The 25,591-nt window shown below is 32.2% G+C and overlaps 1 protein-coding gene across 1 annotated transcript in view; it reads right to left on the bottom strand.

Annotated features, from left to right (window-relative positions):
• Positions 1–5,129: 5,129 nt before the first annotated feature.
• Positions 5,130–25,591, bottom strand: part of LOC129219132 (protein cramped-like) — a 74,781-nt gene continuing 54,319 nt past the window's right edge. Inside the window, exons 8-10 of the mRNA XM_054853452.1 lie at positions 22,549–22,634; positions 17,018–17,214; positions 5,130–5,573 (exon numbers count right to left, since the gene is read on the bottom strand). Of these exons, the coding sequence (XP_054709427.1) occupies positions 5,130–5,573; positions 17,018–17,214; positions 22,549–22,634 (727 nt within the window). The remainder of the gene's footprint in view (positions 5,574–17,017; positions 17,215–22,548; positions 22,635–25,591) is intronic.

Here is a 25,591-nt window from a genome sequence, read left to right as displayed (position 1 = left end):
CTGATTGCAATTAAAAATGTAAGGGCGACGCTGTACGAAGTGTTATATACGAAATTTTATCCTTCTACCACTAACATTTCTGTATTTTGTGAGGTACATACATACACTCACACAGACTGAAATGTCACGACAACTCATCAATTATTTGACAACTTATTCGAGGACGATCAAAGAGCATTTTTTTAGTTGCCTACAAGTTTACACACAAACGTGCAGACATCAAAAACAAAAATCAAAACTCGTTTAGGGTTAATTAAAACATAAATTTATGTCGATATTTGAGTGATGAATTTTTCGAGGAGACAATATTTCCTTTTCAGAGCATTAAGAAGAAAACAGCACATGTCCTTATGTAGTCCAAAGAATTTTTCGGATTATCCGAGTTTGCAGTAATCCAAGGTGAAGCAAGCCCCAATTACCTTGGATTTTTGAGACTCTACTGTATTTTGATTTTTATTAAGAACTTTTATTTTTCTATTCTTGAAACCAAAAATTGAGAATGTATTCAGAATCTGCAATCTTTTTTTTTTCTTTTTTGGTGCGGAAAAAATGTTTTGCAATTTCCTTAACGTTAAAAAATTTTGAACTGTTCAAAAAATTCCCTTAAAATAGCTAAATGAAAAAAACTTTTCTACACATGAGGCAGTGAGAAGCAAAGGGATGTAAGCGGCAAAATTAAAAATTTGGAGATAACCAGTACACATGGTAGGTGAACCTCTACACTGTCTTGGGGCAAAAGATGGTACTAGTAGTCCTGGTAGTTGCTGCTATACAGCATGATTTAGAAAAAAAATTCAATGAAAGCATACCAAAGATGTTATCTTTAAACGCGTTTTACTCAAAACTTGAAAATGTCCACTTGCATCCCTTTGCTTCTCACTGCCTCACGTTCTTCATCCAGAGCTTTTTCGAACAAAGTTTGTCTGAAGCAAACTTGCTTTTAATTTAGAGATTTATACACTATATGACCAAAAGTATTGAGACACTTTCAAAAATGCACATTTTTACGGATTTCTCGAGAAATAAAAGATCAATTGCTCTGTAATTTTTTTCACATAAAAGGTATACGCCAGCTGCTATTTTCCAACAAAATGAGAGAGAAGTATACTTTTTATTTAGGGTGAAGAAACAAAAAAAGGTTTTTGATCATTTTTCATTGTAAATAGCTGGAAATACACAATAAATTTCAGAAATAAGTTAAAAACATATCTAGAATTTATTTTATATTTTCGTGAAAGTATCTCTTATAGCCACGGAGATATAAGCATTTCTTTCAAAAATGCATTTTTTTTTTTGAAGGTTTTCGGCTTATATCACGCAGAGTTTTCCATCAAACGTTACTAAACTTTCAGAATATTTGACAGCATATTAGAAAAACATAACAAAACTTGAAGTTAAAATATTGAAAATTTAATTAAATATGAACATTTAAAGCAATTAATTTTTCACTGTGCATGCGGGAAAGATAGCAATTTATAACCTTCATAATCGGAAGCCCAGATATATCCTACATCTCATAAAAAATTTAACACAAAAAATTATTAACACCATTTTTCATAAAATAAAATTTTAAATCTGAATAGAGAAAAGTTAATAAATAAACAAAAGAAGTAAGAAAAAAGGACAATTTTAATGCAGCTATAATTTAGCAACTTTTTTACTTGACAGTAAACACTGACAAAATTAGAAGAAAAAAAAAAAAACAGAAAAGAGAAGAAAAAAATTAGCACATGAAAAAGAAGTCAGCATGAAGAGATAAAAATTTATTTTAGCAAATGAGCTCTTTGTTTTGAGAGCAGATGATCCAAACTGTATGGCATCCCACAATAGTAACCATGACTACAAACAAGGCAGAGCTCTGCAAGTGTTGGACAGTGTTGAGGATTGCAGCAACTTGGACTCGTCTCAAGTTGGATTGTGTGATAAGCACTTGACAGAAGTGCAGATTTTAATAGGCAAATAAATGCAAAAGTGACTTTGTTTATTACCTTTTCATGCCTTAAACTACTCAACCAATCATTATGAAATTTTGTATACTTGTTGTCAGGGGTGCTGGGGTAAACACGGGTACTTTTCGTTTAGAAAAAAAGTACAACATGATTTTTATTCCAATTTTTAAGAAAATCATAAATTTGAGAGAATTTTATCGGAAAAAGATCATATTTGTTCGATTTTCGCAGCTTGTCTAAGTCCTTAAAAAACTGCACAAGATGAACTTTACTTGAAGTTTGAGGGATAATTAGAACACCCCCCCCCCTTAATTTTTCATTTTAAGTTATTTTCATTCTAAACTTGATTTTAAAAGACTTATATCCAGCTTACATCAGATCTTGGTCAAATTTGGCAGAGAGGTGTTTTTGCACCCAGGAAGAATTGTAAGAGGGTTTTCAGGTGCCAAAAAAGTATCGAAATCTCCAAATTTTAATTTCAGGACTCGAAAACGGTATAAAATAGCTCTTTCTACATGAAATAATTATCCGATTGATTCAATTTCAGTCTCATTCAAAAGCTCCCAAAAAATACATCTTTAAAAGATCTTTTTTCTCTCTGGATTCAAAACTATCAAGTCCCTAAAATCACCAACAGAAAAGCTATAAGAGTTTTTAAATAAAGGAAAATCAATGTCAAATTGGAAATTTATCGTCTGCGGTGAGCTCAGCTTAAATTAGAGTGAATAAAATCATTGTAAAGAAAAATCATTAGCCTTTTTTTCTTGAGTGTGAACAAATAAAATTCTTGCTTTTGCTTTGAGGCTTTACCTGTTATTGGGAGATTTAAAAAAAAAAATCCATTCTGGTTATTTTTCCGCAATTTACTAATTTTTTGTAATGCCAGCAGAAGATAAACAAAAATTTTAGATTTGCAGTTAACTTTATTTAAACATGGTTGAATCTGTTATGGATTTTCAAGGACTGATTATATTCTAATGGAGATTTTTAGGGAATTTATTCAAACTGAAATTTTTTGAAGATATTGTTCCAATTCTGATGGGGATTAAAAGAGAGAAGGTTGATGTTATTTTGAAACTTTCTTCTCATTCTGAAAGGGGTTTTTAGTACTATTTTCCTTATCCAGATATTTTTGGAGGGACTGTTGACATTATTTGAAAACTGTAACCCTAATTTAAACAGGAATGTTTAGAAACAGATGTCCTTATCATGATAAAGAATTTTGAAGAATGTTTTTCCTTTTCTAATGGAGTGTTTGGAGAACTAATTGAAATTTAAAAGGGGTGTATTCCTTAACTCTCATAGAGATCTTTAAGGGCTATTGTCCTCACTCAATAAAGGATTTTTAGGGGGATAATGTCAAGATTGTACTAGGGATTTTGGGGAAGTTGTAGCCCCAAATTCTAGTGAGGCTTCAAAGAGTCTGTTGACACTATTGTGTCAACAGTCTTTATTATGCTCTTGCCTTCATTCAAATAATCCTTTTATCTATATTTATTTTCATTCATTTTTGTATTTTGATTTTTAGGGTAGTGTAAACTTTATTTACTAAGTTTTCTCATTCGAATGGGAATTTTTAGGGGCTAAGGTCAAAATTTTAATGGAATTTTCAGGAACTGTCACAATTATTCCAACGTGAAATTTTATGCTGCTATTTTTTCTTCTCTCATTTAACAGATTGTTGAACATGGGTCACTTTCAAATAGGCCGTGCAGTCCCCCACGACGCAGCAAGTGATATAATAAACCAAAGATGCAATATACTAAAAACAAGGTTCAACATGTCCACTGAAGGCAAAGTATGGGTATTTCAATTCAATAAATATATCAAAGGGTTCCAATTTTTTTGCTCTTGGACCCCTTGCTAATTTTTGTTTTTCCCGGACCCCTATCCAGGAGTCAATTAGGCAGTGGGGGGGGGATGTAACATGCTTCCACAGCCCTCTTTCAGATACATGTTTCAGTCAACGGCAACCATGGTTTAGCTAGTTCATATTGTAATCTCAGTACAAAAATGAGTTTTTACTAAGAGACTACTTTGCACAAGGTGTTTTAAAATTGTTAATACCATTTGATTCAGGGCACCCTATACAAAGTTTTAGTTTGTCCTCAGGGGAAAAGGGACAGAACTCTAAAAAGGGGATTTAAATCATCACTTTTGAAAGTTAGAGTTAGGGATGCACTGATTAACCAGCAGTAACTAGAATTAGCCTCTTTACTGATTATGTAAAAATCGGCCAATTTCAGCCACTTAAATGGCTAGAAAATATTTTTTTCATTAAAATTACTGTTGCTTAAAGCTATCTTAAATGAATTTAATACACCCAACTAATCTTTCTTAGTTCTTGCTGGCGTGCCTCTATCTGATTCAAAATTTACAAAGTGTCATGGTAGGAGTGTGAACAATGCATTCATATTTTTTCAGAAAAAATACAAATGGATAAAAGAGGTTATAGGAAATATTCAAATTGAAACTGAAATTGTGAAGGAAAAAAGAAAAAGGGACCGGATTTAAAAAAAAGGGGGGCCTTTCATTGTCCTGAAATTAAAAAAGAGACTTGGAGGGGGGTGAGAGAGAAAAGACCAGTTGGGAGCCTTGATGATTATTTTTAAGAGCATTTAACCAATGCTACAGCAAAAGTAAATGTTACTACTTCCTTTGAATTTCTGATGTCCGTAAAAATTTATTACTCATCCCACAAAAAGCAAAAAAGTATCACTCACCATTAAATATAGCTCTCCAAAAGTTAAGAAGCCTGCTTCTTCTATAGTCCATCCATTTCTAATAGTTTTACAGTAAATATCATTGTTAGTTTTTATTTCATCACTTTCATAATCTTCTATTGAGTTTTCAGGGGAACCTTTTCCTTTATCTTGTGATAAAGGGTCAGGAGAAAGCAATTCTTTTTTAGAATTCAAACTTAATAGCTCCCCAAGTGTCATATTATTCTCAAAAGTATTGTCTTGTTGATTAATATCCATATTACATTCATTGGCAGCAGAATTATCTTTTTCACCTTCTTCATTTGTGCAAAAAACTTCATTTTCAGAAGCAGCAACATTACACACATCAGAAGCATTAAATCCTTTGGTTTCAGATATTTCTTTATCACCACTATCATCTGTTGCAATAGATTTTGTATTACTGGGATCCAGCATTGAAGTTAAAATTGCAGTTATATTAGGAATCAGAACATTCTGGAACAGATTTTGGAGGGGTTAAAACATTAATATAACTTATCTCATCAGCTACACATTTACCAGAGTTTTGGTTCAAGTCAACTGTCTCAGATGAATTGTTGACATCTGGGCACTCTCCACACAAATCAAGTGAAGTGTCCACAACATCAGAGACTGCTTCATTAAAATCATTTTGTTTATCATGCAAAATTTTCTGTTTCAAGCGACATATTTTTTTTGTAGTGGTGCTGTCTTTGTCAACAGTTTGAGAATGTTTCATAAAATTTTCAAGGCACACATCAGAACTTGAAGCTATATCCATAGCTGACAATGATAAAGGTGAAATTTTTGCAGCTCTGGGAGGTTTGACCCGCAACACAAACTGATTATCACAAGTTGTTTCTTCTAATGTAGAATTTGGAAGACTGGTTAAAATTTGTTCTTTCTGAAAATGGAAATGTATATTAAATATTTGCAGAAATGAAAAGCAATAAAGGATTTCCTTTATTCAATGCATCTTGAATAGTGATTTAAGTGTTTACTTTAATTACTATTCAAGAGCAGAGCATTATATCACAACTCAACATAGATCAGTGAGAGAATTATTCAGAAGCAAGAAAAAGAATAACATGAATATCATGTGATAAACTTTTTAAAATAAATTACTTCAAGCAGACTAAAATGTTGGTTTACTGAAAGTGTAATAACATACTTTTGTAAAATATAATTAGTTTGATCAAAGAAATGAAATATGTAATACATTAAAGAACATAATGGTTCAAAATAGGGGAAATGGAACTTCAAAACTTCCCCCAGTTTATCATCATTTTTGTCTATTTTTTGTAATTTCTGTTCCTGTACACAAAAATTGCATTTTAAATTACCAAATATTTTTATGTAAAAATACTATGCATTTACTTTTAAAACTTGGTCCTACGAAATGCAATATAAAAACATCAGCACCTACTGCCTAAATAAAATAAGAATTAAAATGAAAAATAAAAATATTTCTTCAAAATCCAACATATTTTTTTCAAAGTATTCTTGAAAATTTTATGATAGAATATTTCAAATAATGCATTTTGTTTTCATTTACATTATTGATTTCTTTAACAAATTTTAAAGAGTCGTTAAATTTAAATTTGGTTTTTTTGTTGTTGATTATTGATTTGTGCAGTTAAATCTCTTGTCTTTATATAAAAATTAACAACTCTCATCTAATAATGAGATGAATTTTTCATACTTCATTGGCAAAAGTTAATTTGTTGAGAAAATTGACCATAAAAACTAACCACATTGTTATAGGGTCATTCCATTATTAAACCAACAAATGGGCCGTGCAGCACCATTTTTGATTTGGATGAAATTCGGTAAGTAATATGCACTAATATTCTGTACCCCCAAAAGTGTTATATTTTTTTCTTTCAAGATTAAAAACACTCACTGATGGGACAAAAAATATTTAGCATTTGTAATTGTAGCAGGCAGAAGGAGAAATTATCTAGTAGTTATAAGGGGATTATTATATGACTTATGCAAACTTGTTCTTACTGCTAGTAGCTCAAAAGTCACATTTGCTGAAAAATATTTATTGCAGAGTCGGCAATCATGCGAAGCACGAACTGAAATTCTACTTGAATGATCACAAATACTTCTCAAAATAACTTCAGTAAAAATTTATTCAACTAAAATCATAAAACACTATTGCACCTTATATAAACTTAAAAACATGCCATCTCGGCATTTCCTTACAAGTTGCACTTATGTGCACCTACCTGCAAGTAGCATGAAAAGAAAAGATTAAAAGTGTAGAATTATCACTTCATCGAAGTTTTATACCTGGATTGCTACTGCGACTGCTCAGTTACATGCAAATCAAAATGTCTTTCTTCTTCGATTTAGAAGTGAATAAAATAGTTAGCATTTTAACGTGGATGCCAAACTAAAATTAGTTTAGAAAATATTTTCATGGAGGACAGGAGGCACATGATCAGGAATGTTACTTTGTTTCCAACATTACTTGTTCTTACTGCTAATAGCTCAAAAGTCACATTGATGCAATAATATAAAGTTTTGCCATGGATAGTAGGAAAAAATGCCATCTCCATTCCATTACAAATTAGATTCATTGCGGCAAATGTTGGTTAACTTGCAATTTTCATTCTGGACAGAAGAGCTATGACTCAAACACATGAGTTTCATAACTAAAGGAATTTTTTTCTGTTAAGGGTAAGGTTTTCAGGGTCAAAAATTTCACTTTTTTTTATGAATTTTTTTTTAAGGAAATGGTTTGTTTAAATGTATTAAAACCTTTTGTACATTATTATGTATGGTTTTACGAGTATTCTGTAAATTTTTGGTTATAAAATATCCACAGACAAGCCGATGACAAAGCTTTTCCCAGAGCACCTTTGGAGAAAGACGATTTGCAGTGTTCACTGCATCTCAGTCGACATTTATCTGAAATCAAATTCTATTTGAATTTAGTCAAAGTATTAATTAATCCCCCCCCCCCCCATGTTCTCCAGATCTTTTTGCTTGACTTTAAAATGTTTGACAGTTGTTTGAAGTTAGAAGTGCTATTTTTCACGAAAGAATCCGCTATTTTGTTAGCAAAAAACGCATTTAAAAAAAAAACAAAAAAACTCAAAGTAGGGGGGAGAAATTTTTAATATGCAGAATGTGTGTACAAAATTTGAAATGGATTGGTGAATTGGTTTCAAAAAAGGGAGTGAACACCAACTTTGAAAAAGTGGTTTAGAGAAAAACGCGTTAAAAGTTTTAATAGTTAAAAAGCATCAATTCCAGCTCCATAGTCGACAATCGCTGGATTTCCTCCGACTTTTCTTTTTTCCTTATTTATTTATATTATATTTAACTAACCCCAAGCAAGCAGCACTGACATTCTGAGAGTCCGCAGCTGTCCAAGCTAGAGTTTAAAGGAGCGAAGACTGAATACTTGATAACTTTTAGTATTTTGCTTGAAACGACTTGAAATTTTGGGAATATATTTTTGAAATATTTAACTACAAGACAAAACAAAAAGAAAAAAAAATCACTTTTTTAAAACTGCACCCCCCCCCCCCCCCCACACCTTAAAGAACATCACAGCAGGATGGTAAAAATAAATGGGGTATGGTCATCAAATATAATCAGCCATGGTTAAAACAAATTTCTTCAAACTTATAGCCCAATCTCAATGCAATTGAGAATGTAAAAGAGATGGTCCTCTGTTTTCACCTTAAAACAAAGTATGTTCTTATAGTCCTACTAACATGATAGATTTTATGGCAAGTTTCTTGTTATTATTTTCCCATACCATGAGTAAAGAGGAAAATTCAAACACTTGAGAAAATACTTCATAAATGCAATTTTAAGGAAATAAAACATGAAAGAAATATTTAAGTTGTACTGAACTTACAATGAACAACATTGATTAGATTTCATTGTAATTCATGTTACTCAAGTAAAAAAACACACTAAAAGCAAAAACAAAAATTTTCGTATTATCTAAAAGACACTTTAATATGTTATACAGGGTTCTCATTAGTGGAAAAAATGTGAGTGAGAAAATCTCCCTCTCTATTGAAATTAGAGTGAGACTTTCAAAAAATTGAGAGAGATTTGTTTTTAAATCTTATTATTCAATTTAACAGACCTGACAAATTGCAAGAAGGTCCCGCATCTAAATATTTTTCAAGGAAGATTTCTCTTAAAAATGCATTATTTTCACTCTATCGGGAGCCCTGATATATCGTAGAAAAAATATTAAATTAGGGGCATTCTCTCATATGCAAACAAGCATCTGAAATAGTGAAAAAAAATTAAAATTTCAGAAAATTTGAACTTTTTAAAGTATGATCGCTTTACCAAGGAACTCAAAAACAATAAATTAGCAATAACTAGTTTTTCACTATGTATACATAAATATAGATGCATATATATATTTTTGTATATAGGCTTTGTTTTGCTTTTCTTTCCCCCATTGAAAGCCCTAGCAGAATAATTTGAAATCTGAAGTATTTTGACAAGTTTTCAATCTTTGTTAATATCTCATATTTAAGAAAAGCTCCAAATAATTTTTTTTTTTCATCTTCCCTGATAGAGATTTGTCAAGAGAATGGGAAAATATGTATCTTTTGAATGTATGTTTATAACTTAAGAGTTTTTGAGTCACAAACTGGCTACCATTAACACTGAAAATTTATTCTTAGCTCAACTTCTAATTTTAACAATGCAACATATAGTTTTCTAACTTTCATACTTAGCATTCAGTCACAGATATGTCTGATTTATCTAAAACTTTTCATTGACATCTGTGCTTCAATCGATTTGCTTATTTCTCATGGAATGACCCATTTAACTCAAGTGCATGCAATTATCTTTCAAATAAGCTATAATAAAACTCTAGCGGTCACAAAACTTGAGTTATGAAAGCTTTAAATCAAAATTTCTACCACATTATTTGTCATAATTGCTGACACATTCATAGCCTCATTCTGAAAAACTTTGTATCTATTCTATTAAAGGCATTAAAAATTACACAAAAAAATCATACATTAAGAATCATACGAATCATTGCCAAATTGGTTTAGTTGTCCCAGGTAAGCTCTGTGTGTTTACAGTGGATTCCCTCTCATGTTGGTATCAATGGTAATGATGCTGCTGACCGACTCGTTGAGGAAAGTAGTAACCCTTCCACTCCCTCATCATCCGTTATAAGAGTCTCAAAGGTTCATTCCATGTTCATTGACAAAGTAAAATCAACTTGGACGATTCCTCCTGAACACGACTGTTACATTGCAGAGTATCCTGGATTGTCTTTGCAGAACACCAGCTCAAGTAATGCCCAAACTGTCTTAGCTAAGCTAAGATCTGGCCACATTAGAAGTCTGGACTTCAATGGTTCCACAAGGGCCTTTTTTTACAGGGTTGCAGAGTCGGACAGAAAATGGACAAACCAACTCTTGGATTTTGAAATGTCTGACTCTTGATTCCACCTTTTTTTTTTTGAGCAATCACGATTGCTTATTGCTTTCATTTGACTGTTTTTGACATTCCTATCATTTTTCCCACCGCCATCCTCTGCAGCATCACCGTCGACCGGGTCCTCACGATGCTGCATCTCTAGCGAAAACCGTCTCCAGGTTTCGTCAATGTCCTACACTTACACGCATACATACATGCACCTACACACATATACATATATACACCTACACACACATACATACACCTACACACATACATACACCTACACACATACACAAACACATACACACACTCACATACACACAACTATCCACACACTCATGCCTGTACACAGGCACAAACACATATGCCTACACACACACACATACCCCCCACCAGGCTTGGAGTAATCGCCGATTATGTTTTTGTGTAATCATAATCATAATCGTAATCTGTCGATGGGATACTGACGTAATCGTAATCGAAATCATAATCAGGATTTTCATGCGTAATCGTAATTGTAATCTAAGTAAAATAATCCGTAATTTAACCTTATAATCTTGTAATCTTGACTTTCTAAAAGCGAAAACGTTTAAGCCTCCCTTTTATTAATGTATGGAAAGAAATCATAGTTCAATAGTAACATTGAAAACAACTTTTTTCTTTAACTATTCAGTGCTCATCCCCACTCGTCCCTGTTTGCAAACGAGAGTCATAAATCGAGCCCCATCTTAAGTGTTTAGTACAATTAGTAGCCTGTGGGCGCTTTTGCATTTCAGGGCTTCTTGGGAACGTCTTCCTAAATTCTTACAATTGGTCATTCATCAGTTTCCCTTTCATCTGTCAATGTTAGGCAATCAAGCCTCAAAATCGTATTTTAGCAGAAAAGTACAATGATATCAAAAGTACAACTAAGCTTTGCGCAACAAAAAGCTTTTGGTTTTTTTATACTTTCATTAGAAAATAGTGAATGACTGAAAAAAGGTTTTGTCAAAAGAAAACCGAATTTGCATTTGGTTTCAGTGATTCTTAAGTATTCTTGCCTTTACACGTATTGCATTTATTTTTTGCTATATGACATCTAATCTAAACCCTGGTGAATAAGATTCTCCCATAGTCCCATCTTAAATGTATGTTTATATGTTTACAACTGATATTATCTCTAATTAATGAGTGTGTATGAAAGTAAAAAGTTTGCATGGACAGATTTTATAAAATTTGTTTTCTTTTTATTGTGTCAAGGAATTAACACAAATTTTGAACTTTAATTATCTTTTAAGCTACATTTTTAAAGTGAGAAAAATTGCTCTTCACTGTTGCATTAAAACTGTGATCTATAAATATCATTATAAAATACTCATTTATGCAAAAAAAAAAAAAAAAAAACAAACAAACAAAGCTGTATGACAAAAAAAGTGGAAATCATAGCAAAACATGTTATGTCCAATCTTATTCTTTACGAGTGTTAAATTGAAACCTTTTAGCACTTGTAAAAGTGCAATTTATATAGTACGTGAGTGATTCAAAAATGAAATCAAAGCATATGCAACTAGCTTATCAAATGATCATAAAATTGATCCTGTAAGAGTTGTAGGGGTCAAACAAACATAAGTATCCTTTTGCTAAAAATAATACTACCCAATTATTTTTTCACCTCTGCGTCATCTGCTCCAGTTCAACGATTGTTTAGCATTGCTGGAAAAATTTTTCACTTCTCAAAGGATGAGAAAAAAAAAACAGACATCTTTGAAGTATTAATTACACTTAAATGCATTTATTTATTTATTTATTTATTTTTTTAATTTTCAATTGTTTAGTTCCGTATTTTTTAGTTACACTTTCTGAGTATTTTATTACATTGCAGTTTTTCTGCACAAAGACCTATATGAGGTTCTCTTTTTTTTAAATAACTGCATATTAAATTAACATAATATACTAAATAATTGAGAATACATACAATGCTGAAATGCCACACAATTTTCAGAAATAATAAGCTATAAAATGTTGAGCAGTTTATCAGTAAGTCATTGCCCTTAAGCCAGGGCTAAGGCAGAACTACTGCAATGGCAAAATACTAATGAACAGCCGAGTCAAAAACAATATGCACTGTGTATCCATTTGAATAAGAATGTGCCTATACCTGTACAGTCATTGTAGCATTGTGAAATGTACGTAATTTGAATTTCCTAGATTTTTTTTGTCTTTCATATTTTTTCTCTTTTTTTCTCTTTCCCTGCAACAGCGCAATAATACAAAATCAATAATCTTTAAGTTAATACTACATGGTAGTTGCAATTATCTCTTTAATATTAAATCAAAAATCATAATTTTCAACTATCACGTTGTTGATGCAAATGAGTGATATATACATTATAATATAAGTCTGTAATCATAATCAAAATCATAATCGACATATTATAATCGTAATCGATTACATTTTCTACATAATCGGATAGTTGCTGTAATCGTAATTATGTTTTACCAGAGGATTATAATCGTAATCGTAATTGTAATCCCCCTTTTATTGTGCCCGTAATCATAATCGATTACATTCCCTCGTAATTGACTCCAAGCCTGCCCCCCACACACAAACACACACGCTTACATATACACACACACTCGTGATTGCGAAAAACATAATTTGAATTCAAGATGACAAAATTCAAATTAATTTTCTTTTTTTCTTTTTTTTTTCAATTTTTTTCCCTTATAGGATGGGGGGGGGGCTTTAACAGTGATTGCAATATTAGTTCTTTCTTGTGAAATTATTGAAAACTAACTTTAGAGGAAAAAGTTTCCTGCAAAGCTCTCGGCTGACATCCATCTGAGGCGGGGACTGGATCATCTGTGTAGAGGGGGGAGCTCCTTTGCCCCAAAATCAGTCACATTCCGACTCTTTGAATGACTCCACAGCCTTGCTTTTTAACCTGCCCTTGATTAGCTATTGCCTCTGACTCTCATATAATCTCTTGAATCCGTGCCTCCGTTGGCAACTGGCATGAGCGAGTTTTTGATTTTCCAGTGCAAAACAATCTCTTGGACATGGTCTAGGGGTCTAAACCAAGGGGATCAGCAACAGCAAAGTATACATTTCTTTACAAAATTTATAAAAGACTTTAAAAAAATTTAGAAATTATAAGTTTTGTTAAAAAAGTTTTTCTCAAATACTATTCAAATTACTTATTAAATTATAGTGCACACACAATATAATATAAAAATAACCGAACTTTTTAGTGATTGAACAAAATAAGCATGGTTTAAAGCTAATATTTATATGAAATAGAATATAATGTTCTCAACAGCCAACCAATCATAGACTTTTTTTACTCAGTTTTGAAAACTTTCGTTAGCATCTGTGTCACGGTTGCTTGAATGGCTGGAACATCATCATAAAAAGCTCCTTTCACAGCAGTTTTAATTTTCCTAGACAGAAAATAGTCACACAATGATAGATCAAGCAAATATAGAGGGTGATTGAGAGTACAAATTTTTTTTCTGTTCCCGAAACTGAAAACTGCAATGAAAGGAGCTTTTTATGGTCATGTTCCAGTCACTAAGGCAGTGCCCACACTGAGGCGACATGTGTCGGCGACCAAATGCCCCTGTCGCTAGGGGCAGCGTCACGCATCAGACAACTTCACTCTTGCGCGCACAAAAAGAAGACAGGTGTCTGACGTTCTTCAATGCCGCATCTAGCAATTACGTATGTTTTTCCATTTACTCTAGCGTTGAACAGCTTGAAATTAGGGGAAAACATTTGCATAAAATGCAACATTAATTAAAATAAAATAAAAATAAATAGACTCATTTGGCAAAATAATTAATCTTAATATTTGCTTAGGCTGTAAAGTTCAAATAAATGCTATGTATGTATTAGAAATTTATTAATTAACATACTAGAAAAATTTTAAATCATGTATTACAATAAATGTTACATGAATATTTTAATGTTGGAAATTAAATGAAGAATTAAAATTCTCTCTTTTTAAAATAGAACTAATTAAAAATAAATATTTAAAGATAGCTTGGCGGTTTAGACATATATTTTTTCCCCTTCCAAAAATGCTTGGATATTATCAGGGTTGGCTTTTGGAAGCCAAAAACTAATTTTTGACTTGATTTGACAACAGGGTCTGAAAATATCATGTTTTCCAAAATTTCGAAAATATCCGATATTTAGGTCAGTGAAGGCCAGATCTTCAGGTTTTTCAAGCCGAGACAAAATCATGAAACTGCCACCCTTACTTATCTTTTCTTTTGAGTTTTATATCGAATATGAAAAAAAAAAACAGGAATAGGGTAAATTTTGTTGCCCCCACAAATTGCTGCCTATAACAAAGCTTACTCCCCCCCCCCCCCCAGATCAGGCAATCCTTCTGATATAAATCATATATTTTGATACATCCAATATTTTCGATCAAAACAAACTGAATTTTTCAAAAAAATTGTTAAATAAAAACAAAAACCCGACTGCGTAAAAACCAAAAAAACTAAAAAGGAAAATGTATGAGCCCAGTAGTTTAGAATGTATTAAGTACTACTGAATAACTACACCGTTGAAATAGTTTTATAACCGTACACAGATAAGACAATTCATGAATTCAAAAGCAGAATAGAAGGATCAACAGTCGGGGCCCATTCCTTTCTGATTCAAGGAACCCCGTAAAATTTGAATGGAACCCGACTGTTGATCCTGCTATTCTGCTTTTGAATTTATGAATTGTCTTATCTGTGTGCGGTTATAAAACTATTTCAACGGTGTAGTTATTCAGTAGTACTTAATACATTCTAAACTACTGGGCTTATACATTTTCCTTTTTTGTTTTTTTGCTTTTTACGCAGTCGGGTTTTTTGTTTCTATTTAACAATTTTTTATTTTACACTTTTTAGTTAACTTTCATTGACTTCAGTGGCATAGCTAGACCCGACTTTCGGGGGGGGGGGGTATATATATATATATATATATATATATATATATATATATATATATATATTATATATATATATATATATTATATATATATATATATATATTATATATATATATATATATATATATATATATATATATATATATATATATATATATATATATATATATATAATCGCTTGGAATTTTTTCCTTTTCTTTTTTTTTCTTTCTCATCTCTCTTCTTTTTCTCTTTTTTTTTGAGACTAACATTTCGGGGGGGGTTTTGTCCCCAAAACCCCCCCTTTAGCTACGCCACTGATTGACTTAGTTATTATGATTATAAGACGGTACATTTCGCAACCTTGTCATTTCACTGAGAGAGTTTGCTTGTATCGTGAGGTTTATTAAGTAACTTGCAGTGGTCTAAACTACTGATAATTAGTCCTTCTAGGGATCTAACTCGAATTAAAGCTACATGTGCTTGACCTTCAGCAAAAATGTGCGAACTTAAGTCAACCACAGCACAGCTATATAAACAGCCTGTATAACTCATGGTGACGCAAAATCGGACTGGTTTCTCCTTGCGCTATTGTGAAGATATTTTAGTCACAGACACGTGTTTCCTCAATGTGTGCCCTGCCTAAAGCAGAACCGAATTTAAAACGTCTATAAATGGATTGGTTGAGCGTTCAAAATGTAGAGATTTAAATAAATCTCATTTTGAATAAATATTAGTTTTAAACCAAACTTATTTTACTCTATCACTAAAAAGTTTGCGTTTTTTCAAGACCACGCTGTGTATTAGCGCTGTGCCTTTACACTGAGCTATTACACAACTCTGTAGCTCCAATAGAACTTGAGTTATAACATTTACATAACTCATCAAACAAGATTTTTTAATTATACATAAATTTGAGACGTCAAACAGTAAGATTCCTGAAAGTCAAAAGCCCAGACTTTTGTCCCTTGTCAGTTGGTTGTAGGTCCCCCTCCACCCCTAAATCTTTGGATAAAAACCATGCCAAATTTATACTACTTTGATTCCGAGAAGGCCCCCTAGTTTCCAACTAGGCTGACATGGCCTCTCATTGGCCCTGCTAAAAGTGCCATGAAAATCGGAGGTTGAAAATAATTTTTTTGGTTGATTTGACACAGAAAGAACCAAATCCTAAAAAAAGGCCTTCATTAATTTTTAGGGCTTAAGGCAAGAAAGTTATTGAAGGCAAAGCATAGTATATGCAATTAGTGAAAGAAATTTGAATGACAGTTTCGATACATAAATTACATTCCTTCAAAGGAAAAGATAAAAAAAATATTGCATCAAAAAAAACACATCGCCTGTATTGGTACATCAATTAATAAACAGTGTGGTAATTTTTTTGCAGCATAGCTCTAGAATCCTTTGATTCTGACCTATTCAATAACTTCCGCTTCAAGCTAAAAGCAAGAAAAAAGAGAGAGAGATTATGAACGCAGAATAACATGGCTTTGCGAAAAGGAAAAAGATTCACTCTGTGAGTCACCTTGCTGGAATGATGGGGAATATTATAGGGAGAATCATGGGGGGGGGGGAGTGAAGAACCGATAGAGGGGAATGTTAGGTTTTTAATCACTTTTAATTAATATCTCCGCTAATTAAACTTGCACAGCTATGCCCCATAGGAAAACATGTAGTCAGGAAAATTACGAATCTATAGATACCTGGTTCGATGCTCAGTTTTCTGTTGTTCACCAGAAGTAGCGATAACATAGATAGATAGACAGACAATCACACACAACAACCTTTATTAATCTTAGATAAGTCCTTAATTTCTATCATTTTACTAGTTCAAAACTAATAAAATACTTCACAATTTAAAAATAAATGAAAAAAATTAGCAATGTTAAAAAAGCATTATATGTGTAAAATAATGTGTTCTCTCATTTTCTGCGCAAAACAAACCAAACTTTTGGATAAAATACAGTCACAGCATTTTTTTTTTCAAAAAAGGTAAATTTAATACTAATACCCTCTTCAATCTGTAAGATCGCCATCTTCTTTGTAAATATTCTATCACAGGTTTTAAGCGTTTTTGAAGACACACTTTCGTGCGCACCCTAGGATTTTGGGACAAATTTTGCACTTGAAGCCAGGCAGCATTGTTATGAGGCCTAAATTCAACCACAACATCTTTGGGAAGTTTTTCAACTTCAGGCTCTTTGCTATCTGTGGATAAAAATTGATCAGTTTATTGAGAACCCACACATATTACATTTAATTGTTGAAAATTTCTTTCTTTTAATCAGGGTTGAGTGATTTAAATCAACCTGGTTTAAATAGTGATTTGAATTAGTCGATTTTTTTTAAATAAAATTCATGGATTTAAATCATGATTTGTAAAGATCAAAATTTTAAAAGTATAGAAGAATGAATTTGATGGGTATGAAGTAATGAGTATTTTTATAAGAAAAAACCATAAACAAATATTGATTATAAATGATTGTACAGAAAGAAAAAAGAAAGATTCATATTATTATTAAATAAAGAAAAATTAATTGAACCTGAAGAAAAATAAAATAATAATTGAAACTGAAGAAAAATAAAAAAATTCAGTATAATATTCAGGAAAAAGCGCCGCAGCGCAAGCAAGAAAAATAGTAAAAAAATTGCCGGTGCGGCGCATATAACGGGTGCAGCGGATACAGTGTTTTTTTTTTTTTTTTAAGTTAACACTAGAAAGACGGTGTTTTGCGTATACCTAGAAAGACTAGCAGGGTCACTTTGACCGCTAGACTTAAAAAATTGGAAATTTCCTCCTTTCGGGATTTTTAACCATAGAAAAGATTTGTTTCAACATGTCAGAATGTAATTTAACAATTTAATCGTAATATAGTCTGCAAATAAGTCTCAGATAGCTTTTTTTAAATTTTATGTTTGATCATGTTAAATACACATGCTTTACACAACTGGCATTGAGAAAGAGCAAATTTGTACAAAAAAGAGGAAATTTTGTTAGCATGTAATAACAAGTACAATTATCAACCATGCATGTGTTTGGTTTAAAAAATATCTAAATATCGCAAGATACCGTACATTACTATCTTTTACAGTATTTTGAAATACTTATGTTATCACGTCACCTGTATATTAGCCATTAACAGTTTTTTTTTTTTTTTTTTGGCAATCAGAACAAATGCTCGTAGATTTATTTCCGCATAGTTTAATTTCACACTATTTTAATCTTTTTCCTGAGGTAGATACTTATTTATATGCAGCAAAAATTAACAGTAGAAGTGATTTGGAGGAAATTGGAGAAATAAGCGTTCTGTTTTTGAAATTTTCCCCTTTTTTTCGGCGTCGGACCCTTTTCCCTTTTCTTTCACTGCTTTTTATATTTTGAGCATCAGTTTTCATTAGCAAGGTTCCTTCTGATTCTAACTTAGAAGAACAATCCTTTTCTGCAAATCTAGGCTCCAAAAAATATTCACAATAATCTCATGAAAGCAACCTATTCCCATCGCTACGAATATATTTCTCTTCAGATAAGTCAGACTGTTCATTCGAACCATAATCTGTTTTAGATAAATCTGCAACAGCTTCAGGAATTAATGTTTTGCTTGTCAACGGTTCTTCTCGACATCATGAAGATAATTATGTGAGCTCAAAAGAACATTATTCACCCTGACAACTAACAATAGTCCATAGTACACACAACTGATAAGAGAAAAAAGAAGAAAACGGATGCATAAAGAAAGGTTCACTTAACAGTCAAAATGAACGTAGTCAGTCTCTTTCTAGGTAGAAACATTTATAGCAACTATAATAATAATCCTAAAAGAAAAAAAGTTACTGTTGTAAGATCTTAATAAATAGTTAGGAAAAGTCAATGAAGGAATAAGAGTTTGAAAATTAAACGCAGCAAATATGAGCATTTGAAAATCGTTTGTGGTCAAAATGACCGCTTCCGTTATGGGTGCAAGTTTGGTGATGTGTTCAAGACGGAAAATATTTTCTGCTACCCCCCCCCCCCCCTAGCATGTGTGCTTTAAGAAAAATTTATGTGTATAAATGTTAAAGATTTTAAGTATGCCAGTTTTGGAATCTGTTTGATTTGAATTTTAAGCTTTTGCCTTTTCTAACAACATGAACTTAATTTAAATTGCAATATTTAAGCGTTTTGATATCGTAATTCCAAAAATCTAAAAATCGCCAATAATGGGGGGTCTTTGGGTTCTCCCCTAGATGTTTTTTTAAATTGAAGTCCAAAAAATGCAATGGTAGGCCATTTTGGTAATGTTCAGGGAAAGGAGGGGTTCAGGGACTCTTACATCAATTTTTTCAAACTGATAGTCCCAAAATCGCAATATTGGGCGACCTTCAAAAATATTAGAGAAAGAGGGGGGGGGGGGCGCTCTGGACTCTCCCCGAAATTAAAGCTTTAAAAACGAAATTGTACTCAATCTTTCATAATGTTTATACGCTTTTTGAATGCATTATCGAAGGGATGGAGTTCAGGAGGTCTCCTTCGGCAACGTTTTGAAATTGAAGTTAAAAAAGCGCAATATTAGATGCTGTTGGAAAACGTTCGGGGTAAAAGCTTTTGGGGTTCCCCGTCATTTTTTTTGCCGATCGTAAAAATTTTTATTGCAGTAATAAAATTGCTTGGGACATAAGATTTTCACTTTTGCAACATCATTCAGTTGTGATCGGAAAGTCTACCCAAGGTAGCGCCAACAAACCAAAGAAGAAAAGGTGGGGGAAGGGTGTGCACGACTAATTATAGGCACGACTATTAGCACCATTCCCCCACACAGTCTTCATTTGAAAAAGAATTCTTTTATAAGGTAGCAGGTGGAGAAATTGGCCATAAAAAAACCACTTCAGTGAAGTAGATACATTTTTTAAACGAGGTACAGTTTCCAATAATCATTAATTAAAAAAAGCAATAGGGGAACTGAATCCTCACCCCAGGGAGGACGCCCGAATCACATCTCTCTTAATGCACTCAAATATAGTCTTAAGTGGCGTTTTAAATATTTCAGCATCAAAAAATTTTTGGAAGAGAACTCCCGAACCCCTTTTTCTGAATTCACCACAAATATCCTAAATTTGAGTTTTAAGGCTTTAGTTTCTAATTTTTTTTTTCTAGGAACAGTACCCCCCTTACCTATAACATGACTTATAATCAGCTAAAAGTTTTAATACTATAATTTTGGTAACTTTTTGAAGGAAGCTTCTTACTCCTTTCCCCCTTAAGTCATCCAAAGATAGTCCAAAACAGAGCTATTAATATTTCAGAAATGGAAACATTTCGGGCTGGGCGGCGGAATACCACAAATATTCCCCCCTCTTGTGTTTATTAAAGGCAGTGTAAGTTTGTGTTTAAGATTAATTTTTCTATTGTAAGAGCAACTCCCCTCCTCACATCGCCAAAGACAACCCTTAGTTTTAATACTTCAATTTCGAAAATGTTCCGGGAAAGACCCCCGAATTCCCTAACTCTTAACTCACTCAAAAAACACCAAAATAGCCTTCCAATACTTCAGCATGGAGAAACTTTTGGGGAAAAGAGCCTCCCCCCCCCCCGAACTCCTTCCCCTAAGTTCACTAAATTTGACTTAAACTTGAGGTTCCTCCTTTTCATCGCTGAAGTTTTATGATCTAAAATTTATTGAGAGAAAGTCTTTGAATTCCCTCTTCCTAAGTCCTTCAAAGATTATCTAAAGCTGAGTTTTGAATGCTTCAGCTTTGTATTTTTTTTGGGGAATGGGGACCCAGAATCCCAAGATGTTCTTAAGGTTCGCATTTACGACTCCAGTGAATTTTGTCTAAAGAGAACCCCCTCCCCCCTCTTGACATTGCCAAAGACAGCCTAAAAGTTTTAAGACTTTAATTACAAACACTTTTCCGGAGAGGATCCCAAATTCCCTTTCTATTAAGAAATTTAAGTATAGCCTCAAATAGTTTTTAATACATCAGCTACAAAACATTTTCAGGTTAGAACACCAAAACCATCTCTCATCAATTCAAAGATTGCCTAAATTAATGTTTTTAAGACTCCAGTTTCCGATTTTTTTTTTAAACTTCCCCACCTTTAACATCGTTAAAGACAGCCTAAACATTTTTGACTTTTAAATTTTTATGAGTTTGCAGAGAAAAAATCCCAAACCACTCCTAGCTTCAAAAATGACTTTCAATTCAGTTTTTTGATATTTTATTATGGAGCCCTTGAGTAGCCCCACCCCTCCCCCTCTTAGATTGTCCAAAATACAAACGTTTTTGGACCTCAGTATCGTGAGTTAATTTGTGGACTAACCCTCTTTGCAAGAGAAGCGTTTTTCGCAAATTCGTGCTGCCGTTATTTTCTTGTTTCCTTTTCTCTCCCCCCCCCATATTTCCATTCTAGCGAGTATTAGATTGAAAGACACTGAAATTTAGTGGTTCCTCTAGTCTTAGAATATTTTAGAAGAAACATGTCAAAAATGCAAGAACAAGTTGCCCATCTGTGTTTCAAACCAGCTTGAAATCCCCCCCCCCCTTTCCGTCCGATTCTCTCCAAAATTCTCATTTTTATTAAAATATTTAGAGTCCCTGATAGTTCCCATTTTGCCTAGTATGTGAACGCCTTTTGCTGTGGCGTAAACATTTCATCCCGTCAGCAACCACTCTCAATCTGTGATTCATATTCAAAAATATTAAACAAATGCGACCCTAAAACTGATCCCTGAGGAACCCCACTCAAAACATCACTCTATTTGGAATGACTTCCCCTTGCAACTACTCTCCTTTTCTCCTTCCAGTCAGCCAATTTCTAACCCTAAGCAAAATTTCCTCCTATTCCTATATCAGCTAGTTAGTTGAGAAGAGCAACATGCTGTACCTCATTGAAACTTTTTGAAAATCAACACACTTTTTGTAACCTAATGCCATTTTAACCTTGTCATAGAATTGCAATAAAATAGTAGTACACTATTTGCATATACTTTTACATACATACTATTTACATACAACTTTTAGTATGCATATAAAAAAATGAATTATCTGATTTGGACATCTAACTTGAACAGATTTGTTAGTTTGTTTATTTTTTTTAAATTGTGGTTTTTATCAACCTTGCTTTTAATTATTGCAATTGTACACAGAAAGAATTCTACTTCAACATAAAAGTACAAAACAGAACAAATAAATTCAAAGATGAAATTTCTTCAATTAAAATTAAAAGGCAAATAATCGAACAACGCTGACTGTTCAAACACCAAGGAGTAACTTAAAAGCACCATTTTTGAGAAAAAAGATTATTTTAAAAAATGCAAGTTGAATTGATATGAAACAGAGACAAGACCAAGTTACACTGAACATTCTTTCTTTCTTTATTTCAGAAATTTCAAGCATCATTTAAAACTGTTGTATATTTTGAGTTAGCAATACTTTCTGAAAAACAAGTGCATTCATCTAGAAACTTTTTAATGAATTTTCGACAATAACACCCACAATTCAAATGCAGCTAAATGTATTATAAGTGTAGCAAAAAAGGGAAAATGAATAAAATTAGAAACTTACCAGTAACATTATTTATTTTCTTTAAGGCTCTACAAACAGGAGTTTTTATTCTTAGCTTCTTTCCTTTATGCTTAACTGTTGTCACACTAGACAAAAATATGAAATCTAAGAGTTAATTTTTCATAAAAATTTAAAAATAAAATTAAGAATGATCAATGAAAAAAAAAATGCAGGCCTTGACACCACAGCAAACTTCAAACACTTCATTCCTTCAATTAAATCAATTACGATCAGCTCATATACCCATACCATTTCCAGCTCATATACTTATACCGTACCTTCCCATTTTTGCAATGAAAAAGAGGAAGATATACGTTTAAAACCAGAAAAAAACAAAAAGCCTTTTGAAACCAGATGATATTTTAAACCAGTCAGAATATACTTTTATGTAGCTATATCATTATAAAAATATAATTTTACTTACTATAAAAGAAATACACAGAATTACATACTGGAAAATTTCGGAGCTCGGAAAAATAATTAGGGAAAACATTAAGATATTTGAACTGAAGGTACTTTTCAAAGTAAAAGGGTTCAGACCCCGAAGTGGTTTTTTGGGGGTAAAAAGTAGGAAAAAAGGAATCAAAAATTAAAAAAGTAGGAAAAGTAGGAAAAAAATCACTTAAAAAAGTAGGAAAAACTAGGAAGAGATAAGACTACACTCACGTCGAGGAAACAAATTCAGAGTAAATTTTATTTCTAATGTAAAATAAACTAACAGTATTTTTGATTTTAAACTGTCCCAAAAAAAACCAACAGAACTTTTGAAGTATTAAAAGAATTTATTGAAAGACAGAGTTGCAAAAACAAAACGAAATAAGCTGAGAATCATCAGTATGGGGGGGGGGGGGAACTGGTGGAAACAAAGATATTAATTACAAAAATATGAAAATAAAATCCAAACAAAGAAACACCTTTCAACAACACAGTAATAAAATTTTTAAGTGTGACAGAATAAAATGATAAAGAGCGCGATCACACAAAAAAAAAAAAAACAATAGTAATAATAATTTTAGTAAAACTCATATTTTTGTGCAATAAAACCATTTTTGTTGAAGATTTGTTTTGTCAAAAATGAAAACATTCCTTTGAGAGCATCCATTTATCATTTCAAAATACTAACACTTTCAGCTTCTGTTGTCATAAACTATGATACAAAAAGCAAAGCAAATATTAAATTAGTTTTAGTTAAAAATAATCAGCAGCTGACACGAATTCTTGCATAAACAGGAGCAGATGTTTGAATTTGAAAAAAAAAAAGGAAAAAGAACTGAAAATGCAGAATTAAAATAAAGTTGTTCTTAAATATGGAACATAAAATTTATACTAAATTAAATAAATAATGAAATACGCAAACTATAGGGTTTTTTATTATGTTATGTATTTTTAGCATTCAACATAAATTTTTGTTTCAGGCACGTCATTCATAGGAGTCAGTGGAGTCTATTTCTCCCGTCCCTGGCTTTGGAAAATTAATGCTTAACTAGACAAATTTGTGCGGTGTTTGTTGTTTTCAGATAAAATTAGCATTCAGTATACATCCTTCAATGACGGGTCAGTTTTAATTTTAATCAAGCAATAAGAACAAATATTGTTTTATTGGTTTGATGATTTTTTTACCTCCTTGTTCCAAAATTTTTGTCACGGAAAAAAAAGGAAAAACCCATGCATAGTAAATGTAACATTCTTATCAAAGACAAAGATCAGTTACTAATGTTTCTCTGTGCATAAAAGGGAAGGCATATAGATTCTCTCAATCCTCACCATACAACAAAAATATTCATTCGGAAATTGTTCACGAAATTGAGAGTGAGGGGGAGCACCTGGCATCAAATGTCTACATATATTTTTTTCTCCCACCCCCCTTGATCAGGCGCCTTTAGTACAATAACTTGCAGTAGATACGCCGCATCGGTATAATTTCCGCACTCCAGAAAGAGTAAGAGTCTGTCAAAAAAAATTTTACTGTTCAGAAATGCCGTATTGCCATAAACGCAGCACATAAAAATAATGAGCAACTCCACCAATATTGATGATACATCCGAGTAGAAAATACCCATTAAAAAAATACAGTACATTTATGCTTGTGGTTCAATCTCCCAACTTTTAAAATTTGAAGAAATAAAAATGGAATCTCGCATTTAAATTAATTTCTGATTTTTCTCCAAAAATCAGGAACGTTTTGCCCATCTAGGTTTTTTTCTGCAAATACTCTTTGCAAGGAAAGAAAATAATTTCTTTTAAATTTTAAAATCATGTTTACGATTTTGAATGAACAATAATCATATTTCTGTATGAAAAAAGTTAGTTTCCGTGATAATTTTTGAAGTAGTCCGTTTTTGAGAATTTCTGTCACTTTTATTTTGTATTAACATCAATAAAATATGTAACAGTGTACAGGTTTTTCATTCTTTTCTTTCTTACATTCCTTTCAAGGTTTTACATTGCCTTTCTGTTTAAACAGAGCTCCATTTCACTTGTAATTAACTATACAAAAAATTGGGGAATAGGAAATATTTTCGGCTTTTCCGGCACTTTTTGAGCAGTCGGCCGTTTACTTTAATTAAAGCTTCTAATTGACGGGTAAATGATATATAATTACATCAGAATGTGCCAGTTTCTATTTCTTTATTGTTTTGTTGAAACAGTAGGACTGAAGTCAGGGCGATATAAAGAAAAGTCGATCATAAACGGCGCAACGGCAAAAAAGTCACATACGAAAATTTCACTTTTAAACATGCAAACGCCACGGCATTTCTTCCAGAAATTATTGTAGTCAATCAAAGAAAAATTCAGGAGCTGCTTGTTTCTTTTGCTTTTCAAAATTGAAACATGCAGAAACTTATCGGTGCGGCATTCTAAAACTAAGAATCAATGCACAATTAGAAGTGCCATACTAAAAAAAGAAAAAAGTAGGAAAAAAAAGGAAAAAGTAGGAAAATAAGGAGAGAGCTCTAAAAAGTAGGAAAAAGTAGGAAAAATAGGAACTCTTCGGGGTCTGAGGGTTGTATTTTGATTCAGTAGCCTAAAATAATAATCATTT

Source organism: Uloborus diversus, chromosome 3, assembly GCF_026930045.1.
Source record: "Uloborus diversus isolate 005 chromosome 3, Udiv.v.3.1, whole genome shotgun sequence".
Classification (NCBI taxonomy): Eukaryota; Metazoa; Arthropoda; class Arachnida; order Araneae; family Uloboridae; genus Uloborus; species Uloborus diversus.
This window is presented reverse-complemented; position numbering and strand designations above follow the sequence as displayed.